The sequence below is a fragment of the Convolutriloba macropyga genome, chromosome 1 (genome assembly GCF_964194025.1).
Source record: "Convolutriloba macropyga chromosome 1, txConMacr16.3, whole genome shotgun sequence".
Taxonomy (NCBI): Eukaryota; Metazoa; Xenacoelomorpha; order Acoela; family Convolutidae; genus Convolutriloba; species Convolutriloba macropyga.
Genome location: NC_134468.1, coordinates 89,169,866 through 89,189,295, shown reverse-complemented (window position 1 = coordinate 89,189,295; position 19,430 = coordinate 89,169,866). Strand labels below are relative to the sequence as shown.

The window sequence follows — 19,430 nt, the reverse complement described above, 5'->3', positions numbered from 1 at the left end:
CAAAGTCAAAAAGTCTTTCACTAAACGCAGCGCATGATTTGTTCGCTCAGAAAAAAATAGTTCAGATAGCAATCTTACTCGCTTTTGCTGTTAGGTCAAAACAGCGTCTGAACAAATAGTACTTACGGTAAAAAAAAACCTTAAGAAAACCAATAATCCGCTTCGAGTCGTAAAAAACCAAAAGAGGGCCAATAATAGCCCAGCTATCGCTGTGCCTCAATTAAAAAAGACCACCACGATTACAATAATTGCTATGAACTCCGTTCAAGAGCAATTAATGAGAGAACAACTCAGCTCACGCAAACTTGGAAAATTCAAAGTACGTAGAAGTCACACTAAAAGTTAGAGCAGTCAGGCGTATATTTTGAATAAAAAAGATCTTAATTAATTGCTTCAATTCCACTTCTAGAATCATTTATAAAATTTAAACAATTTTGTGGGCAATTGATCATTTTTAGAGATTTGGTTGCATATTATTTCTCAAGAATATTTTCTCAAGATTAATATTTAAGATAATATTTTCTCAAGAAATACTAAAGACCGACGACCACTAAATTGGACACAACTTTGATGAGAAACTTTATCAAGCTGCCAATACATTTTCTCAATTTTCTGAAGTTTCGTTTTCTGAGGATCCTTCGAACTAGTAAAGTACAAAAACTCTACCGTTTTTTGTTGCATTTCAGAATTTATGCCGATAAATAGCTGCTTGAAACTTGAGATATTCCGTGAGCTTTCGACAGTTGTTCCCTGCTAAATAAAACTTGTTTAACAATGTTATAAATTGGGTCAATAATTTGGCTGCGTTGACAATTTAATATACACACGAGCATTGCAGACAGCAGCACAAATGGAAGATTTAATCAATAATAATAACCAACATCTATATTTAAAGTGACAATTACTTAACCAATATTCAGTTCAAAATCAACAAAACGTAAGACACTATAATAAATAGTTTTGACATAGGAATGGGAAGCATCCTTCCATTCAATTGATCGGAGTCTAGTTTGTTAGAAGTCTTGTACTGATAACTCTCTGCCGTCTTGTTCGGCTGACGAACTCTGGCTGTAGAACTCCTCCATGTCCACATCAATGTCTGGCCTAGAGCAACACCATCACGATTTTTTTTTCATTTTAAACCTCGTTTTGTACCGTCTGAAATTTATATATTATAACCGAATTTGTTCTCGCAAGCGTTTTATGCTCACAAAACCAGGGTGATATGCGCAAAAACATTGCAGTCTCCTTTTCCCACCAACATCAAGAATTGAAAATCACAAGCTTGCATTAAAGCTAAATACTAGTCTCAAAAGCCGGCAGATTGCCAGAAACATCCGGTTTTGAACCGAATGACCTAAGTTCCGATACAAACTGGTAAAAAACATTACAGGCCAGTATTTCTCTAATTCACAAAGTGTTCTTATTGGGGTCAGATAAAATAACAAACTAGCGTATAAATTGGACAGCTACGAACTTAATACAAAGCAATTATCTATTACTCCGAAAAAACAGATGATCATATGAACTGTAACTTAATTACAGACCACCCAAATAATATCAATTCAGAGGCTGACGACTGCTATTCAATAGAATATCAAAACACACCAAAATTGTTCAAATAGACTATTCAAACCTAAAAAAATGTCGCTCGCTTTCAGAAAATTTTGTCATACATCAATTTCTGGCTGCCTCGAAAACAGCGGTATGAACACAAAACCAGCCTCTTTTCGCTCCGCTCTCCAAATTTGATCCACACTCGAACCAATCAAAATTTTTTCCATACGTTTCATTTACTGCTTCAAAAATGACTCCCATAACATTGATTTGAAAAAGACTTTTCTCCAATACTCCTCTTCGAGTCATAAAAAGACCTTTGGACTGTAAAAACCACTATGAGACCAATAATAGCCTCCCTATCGCTTCGCGACTATCAAAAAGGAGAGGGCGTAAATAACAAACGTTTGAATAATAGATGGCGACTATCAAACTATTCATGGCTAGTTCATATGTGCAAAAATGAGCTCTATTTTCAACTAACACTCTATTGTAATTTGCAATTGAGACGCTATCTTTAAGCATGTAATCTCTCAGTGCCCAGAGTGCTTTTGTGACTTGGGGCATTTTGGTGCCACTGCGGAAGAAACTGCCAGCTGCAGCAGAGGCCGTCTGCTTGTTCAGGTTGGGTCTCTCGCCAGGTGGGGCCAAAGTCTTCTTCAGGTCTGTCACGTGCTTGTTGGGCAGGTTTTTGATGTAACTATGACAGAAAAAGATGGTAAACACTAAATGGAAAGTAATTAAACATAACCGACTAACATCGGGCGAATTGCTCTCAAACGACCGGCGAGCGGTTGGCTTCGTCTGTAGCTAGCCACATTTTAGTGAGCCTGGCTTTAGCTTGAATCGACTCTGCAACTTTTTAGTTTTCTGGCTTTGTTAGTAAATAAATCAAAAACTGATATCTTAAAAAATTTGCAAAATTTTGCGAAACTAATAAAAAAGGCTTCGATTTCGCAGTGAAAATGTTCCTAACTATTTTTTGTCCTAGAGTTATGTCAAGTAACCCATCTCTAAGACGAAAAACTTCGTTGGCCACTAATGATCGTTAAACTCAGAAAAGGACAAAAATATTCAAAAATTTCGAAAACAATAGCAAAAAATCTTGCTAAAATTCAAGATATTAAAATCTTCAAAACCACTTCATTGTCTCCAGATACTATCCAGTATCCCTATCCCCAGCTTTAAATAGTGTCACTGGCTCATGAGGATCCATAAACTTGGAACATGTTAAAAATTTTCAAAAAATTGGAAAAAAAATTAAATTTTATCAAAAAAGAGCTAAGAGCTGGATTCTTTAAAATATTGATAAACATTCCATTAACTCTAGAAAATACGCGACAGCTTATCATCAAGCCTAGAAGAGGTCCCTATGAGGTCCCTGGAGCCGGAAAAAATGATTAAAAATTCAAAGATTCAAAAACTTGTGAATATTTTTAGAATGGCTGATATTAAAATCTTGAAGAACAAAATTGTGAATATTTTTAGAATGGCTGATATTAAAATCTTGAAGAACATTCCATTACATCTAGGAGCTATGCAGTAACCTATTATCAAACCCAAGAGGAGGTTATAGGGCTTTTGAGGCTGGAGAAACCTTAAAACCGACAAAAACTTTTAAAAAACTTGAAAAAAATGCAAGTTTTATAAAAAAAAATGATAAAATTTGTCATATTAAAGAATTGAAAGCTATTCCGTGGCAAATGAAATTTCTTCAGTAACTTATTATCAAAGCCTTGAGGACGTTTTCTGGCCCCTGCGTCCGGAAAAAAGCGTTTAATGAAAAATAAATGTCTAAAAAATTGAAAAAATTTGCACGTTTTGTCAAAAAGATGCTAAAATTCGTGATGTTAAAATCTTGAAAAACATTCCATTACATTTAGAAACTATACAGTAACCTATAATTAAACCCTAGATGAGGTTTCTCGGCTCTTGAGGCTGGGGAATCCTAAAAACCCACAAAAATTTTCAAAAAACTTGAAATGCGAGTTTCATCAAAAATATTGATAAAATTTGTCATATTAAAAAACTGAAAACTAATCCGTTAGAAATTCATCATTTTCAGTAAATTATTATCAAACCCCTGAGGACGTTTTCTGGCCCCTGCGTCTGAACAGACGCAGATAATGAAAAACAAATTTCTAAAAAATTGAAAAAATTTGCACCTTTTGTCAAAAAGATGCTAAAATTCGTGATGTTAAAATCTTGAAAAACATTCTATTACATTTAGAAACTATACAGTAACCTATATTTGAACCTTAGATGAGGTTTCTCGGCTCTTGCGGCTGGGGAATCCTAAAAACCCACAAAAATTTTCAAAAAACTTGAAATGCGAGTTTCATCAAAAATATTGATAAAATTTGTCATATTAAAAAACTGAAAACTAATCCGTTAGAAATTCATCATTTTCAGTAAATTATTATCAAACCCCTGAGGACGTTTTCTGGCCCCTGCGTCTGAACAGACGCAGATAATGAAAAACAAATTTCTAAAAAATTGAAAAAATTTGCACGTTTTGTCAAAAAGATGCTAAAATTGGCGATGTTAAAATCTTGAAAAACATTCCATTGCATTTAGAAACTATACAGTAACCTATATTTGAACCCTAGATGAGGTTTCTCGGCTCTTGAGGCTGGAGAAACCTAAAAACCGACAAAAATTTTCAAAAAACTTGAAAAAATGCAAGTTTCATCAAAAATATTGATAAAATTTGTCATATTAAAAAAAATGAAAACTAATCCGTTAGAAATGCATCTTTTTCAGTAACTTATTATCAAACCCTTGAGGACGTTTTCTGGCCCCTGCGTCTGAACAGACGCGGATAATGAAAAACAAATTTCTAAAAAATTGAAAAAATTTGCACCTTTTGTAAAAAAGATGCTAAAATTCGTGATGTTAAAATCTTGAAAAACATTCTATTACATTTAGAAACTATACAGTAACCTATATTTGAACCCTACATGAGGTTTCTCGGCTCTTGAGGCTGGCGAAACCTAAAAACCGACAAAAATTTTCAAAAAACTTGAAAAAATGGAAGTTTCATCAAAAATATTGATAAAATTTGTCATATTAGAAAATTGAAAGCTAATCCGTACCAAATGCATCTTTTTCGGTAACTTATTATCAAACCCTTGAGGAAGTTTTCCGGCCCCTGCGTCCGGAAAGAAGCGGTTAATGAAAAATAAATGTCTAAAAAATTCAAAAAATTTGCACGTTTTGTCAAAAAGATGCTAAAATTCGTGATGTTAAAATCTTGAAAAACATTCCATTACATTTAGAAACTAAACAGTAACCTATAATTAAACCCTAGATGAGGTTTCTCGGCTCTTGAGGCTGGGGAATCCTAAAAACCCACAAAAATTTTCAAAAAACTTGAAATGCGAGTTTCATCAAAAATATTGATAAAATTTGTCATATTAAAAAACTGAAAACTAATCCGTTAGAAATTCATCATTTTCAGTAAATTATTATCAAACCCCTGAGGACGTTTTCTGGCCCCTGCGTCTGAACAGACGCAGATAATGAAAAACAAATTTCTAAAAAATTGAAAAAATTTGCACCTTTTGTCAAAAAGATGCTAAAATTCGTGATGTTAAAATCTTGAAAAACATTCTATTACATTTAGAAACTATACAGTAACCTATATTTGAACCTTAGATGAGGTTTCTCGGCTCTTGCGGCTGGGGAATCCTAAAAACCCACAAAAATTTTCAAAAAACTTGAAATGCGAGTTTCATCAAAAATATTGATAAAATTTGTCATATTAAAAAACTGAAAACTAATCCGTTAGAAATTCATCATTTTCAGTAAATTATTATCAAACCCCTGAGGACGTTTTCTGGCCCCTGCGTCTGAACAGACGCAGATAATGAAAAACAAATTTCTAAAAAATTGAAAAAATTTGCACGTTTTGTCAAAAAGATGCTAAAATTGGCGATGTTAAAATCTTGAAAAACATTCCATTGCATTTAGAAACTATACAGTAACCTATATTTGAACCCTAGATGAGGTTTCTCGGCTCTTGAGGCTGGAGAAACCTAAAAACCGACAAAAATTTTCAAAAAACTTGAAAAAATGCAAGTTTCATCAAAAATATTGATAAAATTTGTCATATTAAAAAAAATGAAAACTAATCCGTTAGAAATGCATCTTTTTCAGTAACTTATTATCAAACCCTTGAGGACGTTTTCTGGCCCCTGCGTCTGAACAGACGCGGATAATGAAAAACAAATTTCTAAAAAATTGAAAAAATTTGCACCTTTTGTAAAAAAGATGCTAAAATTCGTGATGTTAAAATCTTGAAAAACATTCTATTACATTTAGAAACTATACAGTAACCTATATTTGAACCCTACATGAGGTTTCTCGGCTCTTGAGGCTGGCGAAACCTAAAAACCGACAAAAATTTTCAAAAAACTTGAAAAAATGGAAGTTTCATCAAAAATATTGATAAAATTTGTCATATTAGAAAATTGAAAGCTAATCCGTACCAAATGCATCTTTTTCGGTAACTTATTATCAAACCCTTGAGGAAGTTTTCCGGCCCCTGCGTCCGGAAAGAAGCGGTTAATGAAAAATAAATGTCTAAAAAATTCAAAAAATTTGCACGTTTTGTCAAAAAGATGCTAAAATTCGTGATGTTGAAATCTTGAAAAACATTCCATCACATTTAGAAACTATACAGTAACCTATATTTGAACCCTAGATGAGATTTCTCGGCTCTTGAGGCTGAGGAAACCTAAAAACCGACAAAAATTTTCAAAAAACTTGAAAAAATGCAAGTTTCATCAAAAATATTGATAAAATTTGTCATATTAAAAAAATTGAAAACTAATCCGTTAGAAATGCATCTTTTTCAGTAACTTATTATCAAACCCCTGAGGACTTTTTCTGGCCCCTGCGTCTGAACAGACGCGGTTAATGAAAAACAAATTTCTAAAAAATTGAAAAAATTTGCACCTTTTGTCAAAAAGATGCTAAAATTCGTGATGTTAAAATCTTGAAAAACATTCAATTACATTTAGAAACTATACAAAAACCTATATTTGAACCCTAGATGACGTTTCTCGGCTCTTGAGGCTGAGGAAACCTAAAAACCGACAAAAATTTTCAAAAAACTTGAAAAAATGCAAGTTTCATCAAAAATATTGATAAAATTTGTCATATTAAAAAATTGAAAACTAATCCGTAACAAATGCATCTTTTTCAGTAACTTGTTTCAAACCCTTGAGGACGTTTTCTGGCCCCTGCGTCTGAACAGACGCGGATAATGAAAAACAAATTTCTAAAAAATTGAAAAAATTTGCACCTTTTGTCAAAAAGATGCTAAAATTCGTGATGTTAAAATCTTGAAAAACATTCTATTACATTTAGAAACTATACAGTAACCTATATTTGAACCCTAGATGAGGTTTCTCGGCTCTTGAGGCTGAGGAAACCTAAAAACCGACAAAAATTTTCAAAAAACTTGAAAAAATGCAAGTTTCATCAAAAATATTGATAAAATTTGTCATATTAAAAAATTGAAAACTAATCCGTAACAAATGCATCTTTTTCAGTAACTTGTTTCAAACCACTGAGGACGTTTTCTGGCCCCTGCGTCTGAAAAGACGCGGATAATGAAAAACAAATGTCCAAAAAATGAAAAAATTTGCACGTTTTTTTCAAAAATTGCTAAAATTTGTGATGTTAAAATGTTAAAAGCATTCCAATACCACTTGAATCTAGACAGTAAACTATTATAAAACCCTACAGGAGGTTCCGTAACATCTAGGGCTGAAAATACTCAAAAAAATGGCAAAAATTGTCAAAAAGCTTGAAAAAAACTGAAAATTAGTATAAAATTGCGAGTTTTTAGCGATCGGTTGTTCGTCAGTAACCACGGGGGCGGGGGATGGGGGATGAGTGGTGCATCGGGGGGCTGATGGGGAGGGAGGGGGCATCAGTGGGGTGGGGGGCAACAGCGTGGTGGGAGGGGGGCGGTGGGGGCAATAGCGCCCGCTAGGCGCTACCTGTTTTTCCCGTTTTTGAGGACGAAAAGTCAAAAGCATCAGACGAAAAATCGGTCAAGCGAAAAATCGCAAAATAAAGACCGACAGGACTAATATAATTGCTACAAACTTCGTTTGAGAGCATTTAATCAACTCTCGTTACAATAACAACAATTGCATAATTAACAATGAAATAAATTGTTAATACTTGATTAATACTACGAAATCTTAAACCTAGCCGGGAAATTGTCGGAAAATAGCCGCCGTTGACCCACTTGACGCACAATGGGATTGAAACAGCAAAAAAAAAATAGAAAATAGAAATTGACAGAATATTTCCAGAAGAAGTGTCAAGTGTTCTTGTTTGGTGTGTAAATTCTGCATATTCGGTTAGATCCCAAAATTACACTTAACTCAGCTTTTAAACTGAACGCTATTAACCATAATACTAATGCCAGCTAGCAATCGCTTTAATGAACTTTGAAGACCTTTTGCACTATGACTTAATTACCGGGCTTTATCAGCTTATCCTGTTTCTTTTGATCTTCTGAGTTTGCTCTTTTAACTTTGACCGTATTCACTAAATTGCGTAATTCAATGCCTAAAAGAATTTCAAATCCATTCAGTTGGAACAGTGAGTGAAATAAGTCAGAAGTCAAGCGTGAAAATCGTGACATGTGTAAAACGAAAAACGTGATCCCAAGGTAAAGCATTTTTTTAAAAAAGGAGGAAAACAAGCCATAATAGGCTTTAAAAAATTTGTCTAAGATGAAAATCAATAAACAGCAACAACTTTTATCATATTTCTTAACAAAAATGACATAATGCAACATCAAAACTGTACTCACTTGGTATTTTAGAACTTTGCCTACTTAAGGCATTAAAACAACAATAAGCAAAAAGTGGCTAAAATTCGCCAAAAAATCTACAAAATTGATGGAAAACCTCAAAACTAGCCTAAAACTCATTAATTACAAGATGCCTTCAAACCAAAATCAAAACAACCCTTAAAGTATAAAAATTTCAATCAAATTTGAACCAAATCAATTTGAAAAAGGTCAGCACAAACTGAAACTGGAAAAAAATTCGATTGCTTACAGAATTTTTTTTACGCCTCAATTTCTCGCTCTCAAAAACAGCGGTATCGACAAAAGGCCACTCTTCTCGCTCCATTTAACTTTGTTCAGCAACCAAAGCACACCAAATTTGCCATGCGTTTCATTTTCTGCTCAAAAATTCACTCCATTAAAATTGATTACTTCAACACTCTTCTTCGAGTCGTGATACAAAAAAGGAGAGTGCCTTAATAATAGCAGTTGAGAGGCTGACGGCGACTAATAATTATTATTCGCTTAATGTGCTGAACTTCAGATCCATTTTGCGTACAAAATCTTTGAGATAGCTTTTTATTGTGCCTTAACCTGCAATCATTCCACTCTGCTATTAGGGCCCCATGATAGTTATGTTACAATTAATTTTGCGCAACTTAGTTCATGCAAAATTAAGAAGTCAAGCGTGGAAAAGTCACTCGCGAAGTGAAATCGGAAGAATAATCTAGAGCAAACACTCTAATTATTCCGACGTTAGTCGGTATGTTAAAATACTCTCGAAAGAAGTTCGAAGCCATTATTAAAAACGTGTCTGTCTGTTTGTAATGCAAAAAGACAGACAGACGCATTGGTAATAATCGTTTGAAACTTCTTTCCAGAGCAATTAAACATAACCGACTGACGTCATAATACATTCTCTCGAACCTTAGTGGGAGCTCAAACCTATTACAACCTGCTTTAGTCGGTGGGGGGAGCGGTATAGCTAAATTCACCAAGGAATTTCAAATGACGTCATTGGAAGTTATTACTTATCACCAATATAGCCGACATTTTGCCGGTATAAATAGCCACTATAGACGCTTGTGGCCTTCCATGGAATTGAAAACACACCAGGCAGATTGCCATAACCACCGTCGATTCCCATAACCAAGATTGGGAAAAGAAAATAATGAAAAATTGATTTTTGTAAGAAAACATTTTTAAAGTACGAATTATTTTGATGTCATTTTTTAGTTGAATATGCTCCTATTTCATTGTGAAACGATACAGGAGCTAGTATCAATACCAATAAGAAACATACCCGGCAGATTGCCGGAAAATAGCCGCCGTTGATTCCAATAAGCATGATTGGGATTGAACGATAGAATATATTGAAAAAAAAAAAGATTTTTGTACAAAAATATTTTTTAAGTCCGATCTATTTTCATGGCATTTCGTAGTTGAACATAACGTACTTCTGTTTCTTAGAGAGAGGCTACAGGGGCTACTATCAACACCAATAAGCATTAGAGGTGGAAACTAAGACTTATAGGAATGACGTTCAAATAGCGGGCATCTAAAATTGGGCTTTATGGGTTTATCCCGTTTCTATTTCTGACCTCAATTTTTTATACCGACTCTGTTCATTTTGAATTGCTTTGCTTAGCAACTGATGTTCAAATTCACTTTTAGCAGAATGAGAGAAGAGACAAACTAGCCTAGAGAAGTCAAAAAGATTTCACGCAAAATTTCGAAAAAGCGGCAAAATGGTAAAGCGAAAAGTTTGACGAAGTAAAAACAAAATACGAGCGCAATAATAGCCGGCTGAGAAGATGAGGGCGGCTATTAATTAGAGATGGTAACTAAGACTTAATAAGACCAAAAATCGAGTAACGGCCATATAAAACTGGGCTCTATGGGTTTATCCCATTTCTAATTCTGATTTCACTTTTTGTTACTGACTGTTCATTTTGAATTGCTTTGCTGCGCAATTTCATTTTAAAAGCACTTTGAGCAGAATTAGTAAAGAGTAAAACTAGCCTAGAGAAGTCAAAAAGATTTCACGCAAAATGTTGAACAAGCTGTGAACTAAGGTAAAGCAAAAAATCTTAGTTCGACGAAGTAAAAAAAGGAGTGCTATAATAGCCGCCTGAGAAGCTGAGGCAGCTATTAACAACTAAAGAAATAAGACACACAGATTGACTATCAATCCTTTAATAGACCACTAGACTTTTCGGGTTAGATTCGGACTGTCAATTTTATAAGACACATACACTCTAAGGGAAAAAAACCAAGAGATTTTTCAAAATTAATATTTGAAATTTAAAACTCAATTGAAAGACTCTTATACTCAAGACTTAGGGCATATACGTTTCGCAATACTTCGATCCACTCCATTGATCTTTAACTAGTAAATATTCACAAAATTTGAAATTCATTAAGTGAGTTCAGAAGTCATTTTTTTGAGTGAGGTAAGTCAAGAAAATTAACGTAAAAGCAAATGACATCAAGCACACAAACTTAAAGTGCAAAGCAAAAGAAGTCACTGAAATTGAAAGTCTATGGTCGCACGAATAGAGAAACATAGCTGCAGATTGCTAGAGAAGAGCCGCAATAGCTTCGTAGATCTGCAGTCTAAAAAAAATAAGACAGACCAAAAAAATCGTCTTTTCATTGAAAGCTGACATGTTAATTTTGAAAAAAAATCTGTATAAGTTTTTGCTGCCTCTATTAGCTGCTCTCAAATAACCTTTATTTAGAGTGACACACACCCATTTGACCTTTGAATTAAAGTAAATAAAAATCAATTTCAAATTGAGCAAGTCATATTTGAGTGTGACGTAAGTCAAGTGTGACCAAAAATTTAATCACGCGAATGAACAAAAAAAACTCGCTCCACCCACTGAGATCAAAAAATAACGTCACACACGCACTTCAGTTGAAATTGCATGAACGAACGAACAAAAAGCAGATTTGATGTGGTTGTGACGTCATATAGTCGTAACAAAAATCGGGACGACGAAATAAAACATAGCCAGAATTCCGGAAGCGACTTGAAGCGTCAAAACTTCCCAAAAAACCGTAATTGAAGCGGAAGCTCTTAACTTTTGTATTAAACTAGTAACTCATTAATTTCCGAGGTCTAATCTAAAAATTGGTGAAATTGGAACCACTGCCACCAAGAGAAACAAAATGCAGCCAAATTTAATATTAATGAAAACGTTTGGTAACGTTGAAAAAGTCCCAAAAAATTAAGATGGTGAAAATACTGATAGGCTGAAAAGATATTGACATAGCTATCAATTGCCCTCAAATAATTCAGGATTCTAATCTCAAAAAGATCGCGAAAGCAAACGGCAGATAACAATCTTACAAACTAAGTTAAATTCTTCAAAAAATGCACAAATTTAAGAATAAAAACACTAGAATTAGATTTCAAATCACTGTAATTAAGAAAAAAACAAAACATACTTCTTCCCTGTTGTACATATGCTAGACAACAAGATTTCATACTAATTCAAAGATTAAATTAAACATAGAAAAGACATAAGCAACAGAATAATTTTCAAAGGCAAAAAATAGTTTAAATTAACACCAAGTCCGGAAGAAAGTTGCAATAAACAGTAATAAGAGGATATTTTGGAAAAGGCTTTCTAGCAAACTCTCAGCACCGCCTTATTTTGAAAGAAATCAATTGCAAAACAAAGAAATGACGACAACCTAAGAAAAATCTGAAATCATTCAATTTTTCAACAACTGAAAAAATCAAAATACAGAAAGTAAATGTAGGTGTCAGGACAAAGGTAGAATGATTCAAACTAGAATGCGAAGAATATGGACATAATGTAAAGAACACCGTAAAAAACTTGACTGCATTTATGAAAAAAGTTGGTAAAGACTGCATTTATGAAAAAAGTTTCATTTGTTTTTCAAAAACTTAACGCCAAAAATGATTGAATTTTTATTGAAACAAAATTAGAGTCCCTCATATTGCACAAAAAGACTTTCTAGTAAATGAAATTAAAATACAAAAAAACTGACAAAAAATGAAAAAAAAAACAACCAAAATCGGATTAGCATACTTACCATTTTGTAAAACAGAATTACATCGAGGTAGAAAAAAGCGTTGAGTATATGAATCATCAAAGTGAAGTTGCCATAATAACTGATTTTTGACAAAATGACGGCTGAAAAATCCAAAAATAAAGAACTCGATAGAAAAAAGCTAACAAAAATTACTAAGAAATCAAGAAACATGTGCAAATTTTGAACTTGAAACGCATTTTCAGGCTCTGCAAAACGACGTGGTATCAGTTTCCGAGGTTGACATTTCAATATAGCATCGAATAAAAATTATTTCTACAAAAAACTAAATTAAAAAAAAACGGGCCACTTCGACGAAAAAAAACGGCTAAAAACGGTTATCTATATTTGCCATTCAGTCAAAAACTACTTCTCAAAGTCAAAAAGTCATTCACTAAACGCAGCGCATGATTAAAAAACTTCTCTCGCTCAGAAAAAATTAGTTCACACGGCAATTTTACTCACTTTCGCTTTTAGGTCAAAATAGTGTCTGAACGAATAGTACTTCCGGTTAAAAAAAAGAAAACCAATACTCCTCTTCGAGTCGTAAAAAAACAAGAGAAGGCCAATAATAGCACCAGCTATCGCTGTGCGGCTATTAAAAAGAATAGTTGCAACTTATAGATACCAATTGCTTCTATGATTCCACCGTACATTGCTTCAATTACTCGTATTAGAGAGCCAATGGGACCAGTCATTAATGAAATTAGGAAACAAGGCAAAAGAAAACTGCAAAACGTGCGAGATCACTGTTATTTTATTGGAGCCAGCCAAAAGTGTAAAGCAAACGTCGTATAAACCATTTACTGCCCTCGGATGCACTATGCGGACACAAGTATGACCTGTTGAAACCATTAGTTCGGAAAATGAGAATGAAAAGCAGCAAAATTAAAAGTCAAAAGTGAAAATTTCAAAAAACGGAAATCTGTTCAATCACCGATTTCTCACTATAATTTTCAGAACGAAAAAACAAATGATGCGACAAAAGGAATCAGACGAAAAGTAAATTGAGACAAATTGAGAAAAGTAAGAAATGCTGGAACAAGTCTCGACGCACTTTTGATATCATTTTAAATATTAAATTGGAATATAACCTAGGCCACCAAGCCAATAAAACTACTCTCAGATTCGCTGCTGTTACCTGACTATTATTATCAGTAACTAACACATGGTCAGAGATATTGAAAGATGAGACTTACTCAAGGTACACTTTGGTGTGAGTGAGCGGAGTCCTTTTGATTGGGGGCATGGTGAAGAGGGGCTTCCCGTCAGCTGTGAACACATTCGGGGGAGGTGGTGGATTCAAGGGTCCCGAAGACATGTGGTTATACACTAAACAATAGATCCTTCAATACTATTTACAATACATTCAAATCCCATAACATTGATGGAGAATGCTCAAGTTTGGAATGAAATTCTAGATTCAGTGCCGAGAAACATAAATAACGCAAATATTTGACGTTTCCTGTATTAAACTTTGAGAGCTGTGATTTAGTTTATGCATATATAAGATTGTCCAACAAGCATGCGAAAGGCTGCACCAGAGAACACTCAGTTCCATTCACAAATCTCGTAGTCTGTCTCTATCAGCAGCAGCAGTTACAAAAAAAATTAGCAAGGCAAAAAAACAACAGGGAGAAAATAATCGCTACAAATTTAAAGACAAATTTAGAGCAATCAAAAACTGAACGAAATCGACAAAAGGGCTAATTTTTTTTCAACTTCTAGTTAAACTTTTTAACAATTAACTGGTTTACAAAAACGAAGCTGTAATCAACTGCCAAAGGAACATGACTGCGTTCGTTATATTCAAATATCCGGTTATATTCAACTCCAATTGAAAAAAACAGCGGACCAAAATCACTGAAGTAGACAACCCGGCCAAAAATTCCAAACCTTCAAATAAGTTTAAAGCACTTGCAATCACCAAAAACTCCACAACGCTATCAGAGCAACCTTGTGATTATTCTTACACTTTCTAATCCGTTCATTTAAAAATAGTTAAAGTCAGGGTTATGCTTTGAAATGGCGCAGGTGAATACAAAAATTTTGCAAGCTTAAAAATTAATTTCATGCATAATTGTCGGTGTCTGGCAAATGGCGGTGGAGGGAACAGAAACCACTCTTTTCCCCACCATTCCCCAAATTGACAGAATGTTCAATCATCTATCAACTACGAATTTGCAAATATCTCAATTTGATGCATATCGTGGGAAGACTCTAGAAACATAACCGACTAATGTCGAATTGCTCTGAAACGATTGGTGGGAGCTCTAATCTACTGCAGCCTACTTCAGTGGGGGGGACTAAAATCACCGAGGGGGCTTCAAATGACGTCATTAGAGGTTATTATATACCATTATAACCACTAAAATTTGAAGTTAAAAAAATGACTTCAAATTCCAGCTCACTTTTCATTTGACTTTTAGTAGTGAACTGTCGTCACTTTGAGTTCAGCTGCTTAAAATTGTGGATGGAAGAAATTCAGATCAGGCAAATCAAAAACTGAACGAAATCGAGAAAAGGGCTAAATTTTTTTCAACTTCTAGTTAAACTTTTTAACAATTAACTGGTTTACACAAATTAGTCAAATCGACTAATACGTTTGCATTAATTGCCTCCTCGTTCGAGAGCAATTAATCACTGAAACGATTCATACATGTTACAGTGACAAGCAAAACAAAAATGTTCAGACAAAGGTAAACTCACCCCTGCAGCTCCTGGCGGACACGAGATGGAACGAGATAGGTGCTAGGAGCGAAAAGAAATCAGGAAACAAAATGTGGCAATTTATTCAATGCGGTACATTCAATTCTTAATCGCCGATTCTCTCTTATTTCGTATTAGTCCCCCGACCATGGATACTGATTTCAATTCTCCCGAACAAAATGAGTTATCCTTAACAAACAAAATTAGTTCTCCCGAACAAAAACATTATCCTTAAGCCTGCGGTTAAATAACTCCACCCGAGAATAAAGTAGTACACATCTCCTGGTTCTCGTGCTTACATCTGGCATCTTGCCAAGCTCCCACACACTTCTGATGTTTCCAAATAAATTAGTCTAACTGGTATCTACCTGCTAGTCTGTCTAACTTTCATTGTGCTCAAATTTTTGTCGCCAACATTTTGTTTAAGCTCAAGTTCTTGTAAATGACCTCTGTTGTACACGGAAAAATTGTGCAATATACCGATGACACTGTTTTAATTAGCAGTAATCACAATATTGCTGATGTGTGATTGTACTTAAAAAATGGATTTTTGAAATGATTGAAACATAAACCGACAAATGTCGAAAGAATTGCTCTTGAACGACAGGCGAGGCAATTTAATTCATGGTCTTTAGTATAGATCAATTTTTCTTTATGAGTGCGAAAAATCTCGACCCACCGGGATTCGAACCACTCACGCGACACAGCAATAAAAAACTTTTTATGGAATAATTCAAGAGAGACCCTGGACAAATATATTATGGCTCAATGAGTTGGAGAGCATTCAAATTCAGCAATCAATATTTATTTTTTTATTAAAAAGTAATTGTAAGCTATAAATGACTGAAGAGTGTAGCTGCCCATGATGTATATTTATGTACCATCTCGGAAAATACAGTACTTTTTTCTTCTCAATCTCGTCATACTCGATAATTTGCACTAATTCCATAAGCTTCACGGCTATCAAAAAGTATCATTGCACTAACCATGGGCCTCAAAGGTGCCCTGTCGATACGGATTGGGCATAGATTGAGGAGTGGGTGCAGCTACAACATCAGGCACGTGAGGCGGATGTGCAGGCTGTAAGTGAGTTCCAGAAGGTGGTTGGGTTATGGGTCCAGAGGGGGGAACATTGGGATCAACCTGTTGTTGGGAAGCAGCTGGAGGGGGAGGAGCAGAAGGGGGCACACTTCTATGCATGGGAGAGTTGTTCACAACTCCATTTTGTTGCGGATGTAGTTGTCCTTGGGGTGTAGACGCAAGTGCAGTCCCAACACCAGATACCTGAATCACAATTACTATTCTTCAGAGCCAAACCTTTACCGCCAACCCACTATGCTGCAATAAATTTAACATAACAAAATAACGTCGGGCGAATTGCTCTCGAACGACCGGCGAGCGGTTGGCTTCGTAAACAGCTAGCCACGGTTTAGTGACCTCAAGGCACTACCTCTTTATCCCGTTTCTGAAGACGAAAGTCAAATGGGTCAGACAAAAAATCGGCCAAGCGAAAAATTGCATAAAGGACAAATAGGATTAATATATTAAAATAAAAATTAAATTATAAATTACTGATATTAAAATCTTGAAGAACATTCCATTACAACTATAAACTATGCAATAAAATATTATCAAATCCTAGAGGAAATTCCGTGTCTCTTGAGGACAGAGAAACCTAAAAAAAGGCAAAAAATTGCAAGCTTTGTTTTAAAAAATTGCCAAAACTTTTGATATTAAAAAGTTGAAAATTAATCCATGGACAAAAATTTTCCAGTAACTTATTATCAAACACTAACGGAGGTTTTCTGACCTTTGAGGCTCACAAAATCTGAATCATGACTATAAATGTCAAAAAATTGGAAAATGGCAAAAAAATATCAAAAATATGCCAAAATTCGTGACCTTAAAATCTTGCAAGACATTCCATTTCATCTAGAAATTATTCAGTAACCTATTTTCAAACCCTAGAGGAGGTTCCTTGGCTCTTGAGGCTGATAAATTCTAAAAAACTACAAAAAAACTTGAAAAAAAGCTGAAAAATTGCAAAAATTTGTAACACTAAAAAGTTGAAAAAATATTCCAATGCCATTAAAAATTTGTCAGTAACTTATTATCGAACCCCTTAGGATGTTTCCTGGCCCCTGGGTCTGGAAAACCTGAATAAGGAAAAAAATGTCCAAAAATTGAAAAAATTGCACGTTTTGTCAAAAAATTGCTAAAATTCGTGATATTAAAATGTTGAAACCATTCCATTACAACTGGAAACAATGCAGTAACTTATTATCAAACCCTAGAGGAGGTTCTTTGACACCTAGGGCTGATAAAAATCAAAAAATGTCAAATATTTTCAAAAACCTTGAAAAAATTGCAAAATAGTAAAAAGTAGGGGGATTGGGGGTCACTGGGGGTCTACTGGGGGGCATCACTGGGATGAGGGGGGGGGGCATTAGCGCGGTGGGGGGGCATTAGCGCGGTGGGGGGGACAAAAGGAGGGGGGTCAACAGTGGGGGTGTCTTCAACCTCTAAGAACCGCCCTTCACACCATAAGTATAAGTCTCCAAAACAGTTTGAGCTGAAACAGAGAGCTGAAAGGCTCTAAGAGCACTTAATTCCCGCTGGGCGCTACCTGTTTATCCCGTTTTTGAGGACAAAAAATCGGTCAAGCGAAAAATTGCATAAAAAAGACCGACAGGACTAATATAATTGCTAAACTTCGTTTGAGAGCAATTAAAAATCTATTCAGCACTCGCCTATTTAATGCACAAAAACTAGTTTACGCACTTTTAACGTTTAGCGCCAATTTTATTATTTAACATAAAGGTTACACACATGCTCACAAAATTTAAGAAGCTTTTTTATTAACTGAAACCAGATCACCATCACTATTTATTTCACTGTTTTGCAAAATAATCTGTTGTCATCCCAATAAAACTTGAGAACATAAACGACTAAGGTCAAGCGAATCGATTTTAAATGACTGGCAAGCAGCTGGCTTCGTCAGTAGCTAGCTAAAGCTTAGAGAGGCTAGGTTAAGTTTAATTGAAGAGGGGAGGGGGAAGCGCGTGTCATGGGGATTTGATGCGGGGGGGGGGTCAAACTTATGTTTCTTATAAACAGTTTTGGTGAATCGCATACATAGAGACTGGTAAGGCGCAAGGCTCTAAGAGAGCCACTCAGTCACTTAATGCCCTGCCGGCTTTACCGGGTTATCCGTTTTTTAGGGCAAAAATTCAAATGGTCAGACAAAAATATCATGCGAAAAGCATAAAAAACATAGCCGGCAGATTGCCGGAACAGCTGCCAAAGAATAGACTTGCGTGCCGTATGATAGAGATAGAAACAGATACAGATATAAGTTGAAAAAGTTATCGACGCCGCTCAAAAAGCTATGTAAAAAAAAATTAAACGATAAATTAATAAGCTTGTTAAATTAAGCTTTTTAAAATTCATTGCGCAGAAGCCTTTTCATTAGGGACCCTTATTGCACATATGAGTTCCTTTGACCTTAAACTAATTCAAAATAAACTTAAATTTTAAAGTGCAAAAGTCATTTGTTGAGTGAGGTAAGTCACTTGTGATCAAAATCTAATCACGCAAAAAACTTTTGCTAGAGAGAGTGAAAATGACGTCACGGGCGCAAAAGCAGTTAGTGAGAGGAAGAAGTCATTCAGAAAATTTGACTTTTCAGCTTTGAGGTATGAACAAATGTAAAACGAAAAAAAGAACGTCAGACGACGATACACAAAAAACCAAGAGCACCGCAATATAGCTCCGCTCAGCTTACAGCTTCGCAGCTATAATTACAAAAAAGTTCAGCAGCACTAATTTAATAGCTTCAAACTTCGTTTGAGAGCATTAAAAAACAACCGCGTTTTCATTCAACGTCTATGAGCTGACTGCGGTTAGAGATGTTATAATATACTATACTATACAAAATAAAGCACAATTAGACCTGTTTGACAAAAGTGGGTCTCATTGGGGTTGCCTGTTGAGGGTGCTGCTGTGCAGGTTGAGCTGTGGCGACCTGTTGACCTCTGTTGGGTGTCGATGTTACTTGCCCAACAACAGCCGAGTCTCCAATAAGTGGCCCGTTTGTCGCCAGTTGTGTATTGGTAGTTTGGAATGCAGGTCTAGGCTGTCCTGGGGAGTAGGGATTTTCACCAGAGACTACATTTATTGCATTCTGATTAAATTGCGACTGGCTTGAGATCTGAGCTCCTGATTGCACATTTCCTGAAGTGAAAATCAACTCATTCAGAGCTAATATCCCTTATTCAACAAA

At 35.1% G+C, this 19,430-nt stretch overlaps 1 protein-coding gene across 2 annotated transcripts in view; it reads right to left on the bottom strand.

The window, feature by feature from the left end:
- Window positions 1–764: 764 nt before the first annotated feature.
- LOC142344124 (protein polybromo-1-like) overlaps window positions 765–19,430 on the bottom strand; it is a 104,708-nt gene continuing 86,042 nt past the window's right edge. For both annotated transcript variants that reach the window (XM_075395634.1, XM_075395644.1), the window contains 5 exons: window positions 19,101–19,381; window positions 16,135–16,432; window positions 13,639–13,771; window positions 2,042–2,257; window positions 765–1,104 (listed from right to left, as the gene is read on the bottom strand). In XM_075395634.1, coding sequence (XP_075251749.1) covers window positions 1,014–1,104; window positions 2,042–2,257; window positions 13,639–13,771; window positions 16,135–16,432; window positions 19,101–19,381 — 1,019 coding nt within the window. In that variant the 3' untranslated portion in view covers window positions 765–1,013. The remainder of the gene's footprint in view (window positions 1,105–2,041; window positions 2,258–13,638; window positions 13,772–16,134; window positions 16,433–19,100; window positions 19,382–19,430) is intronic.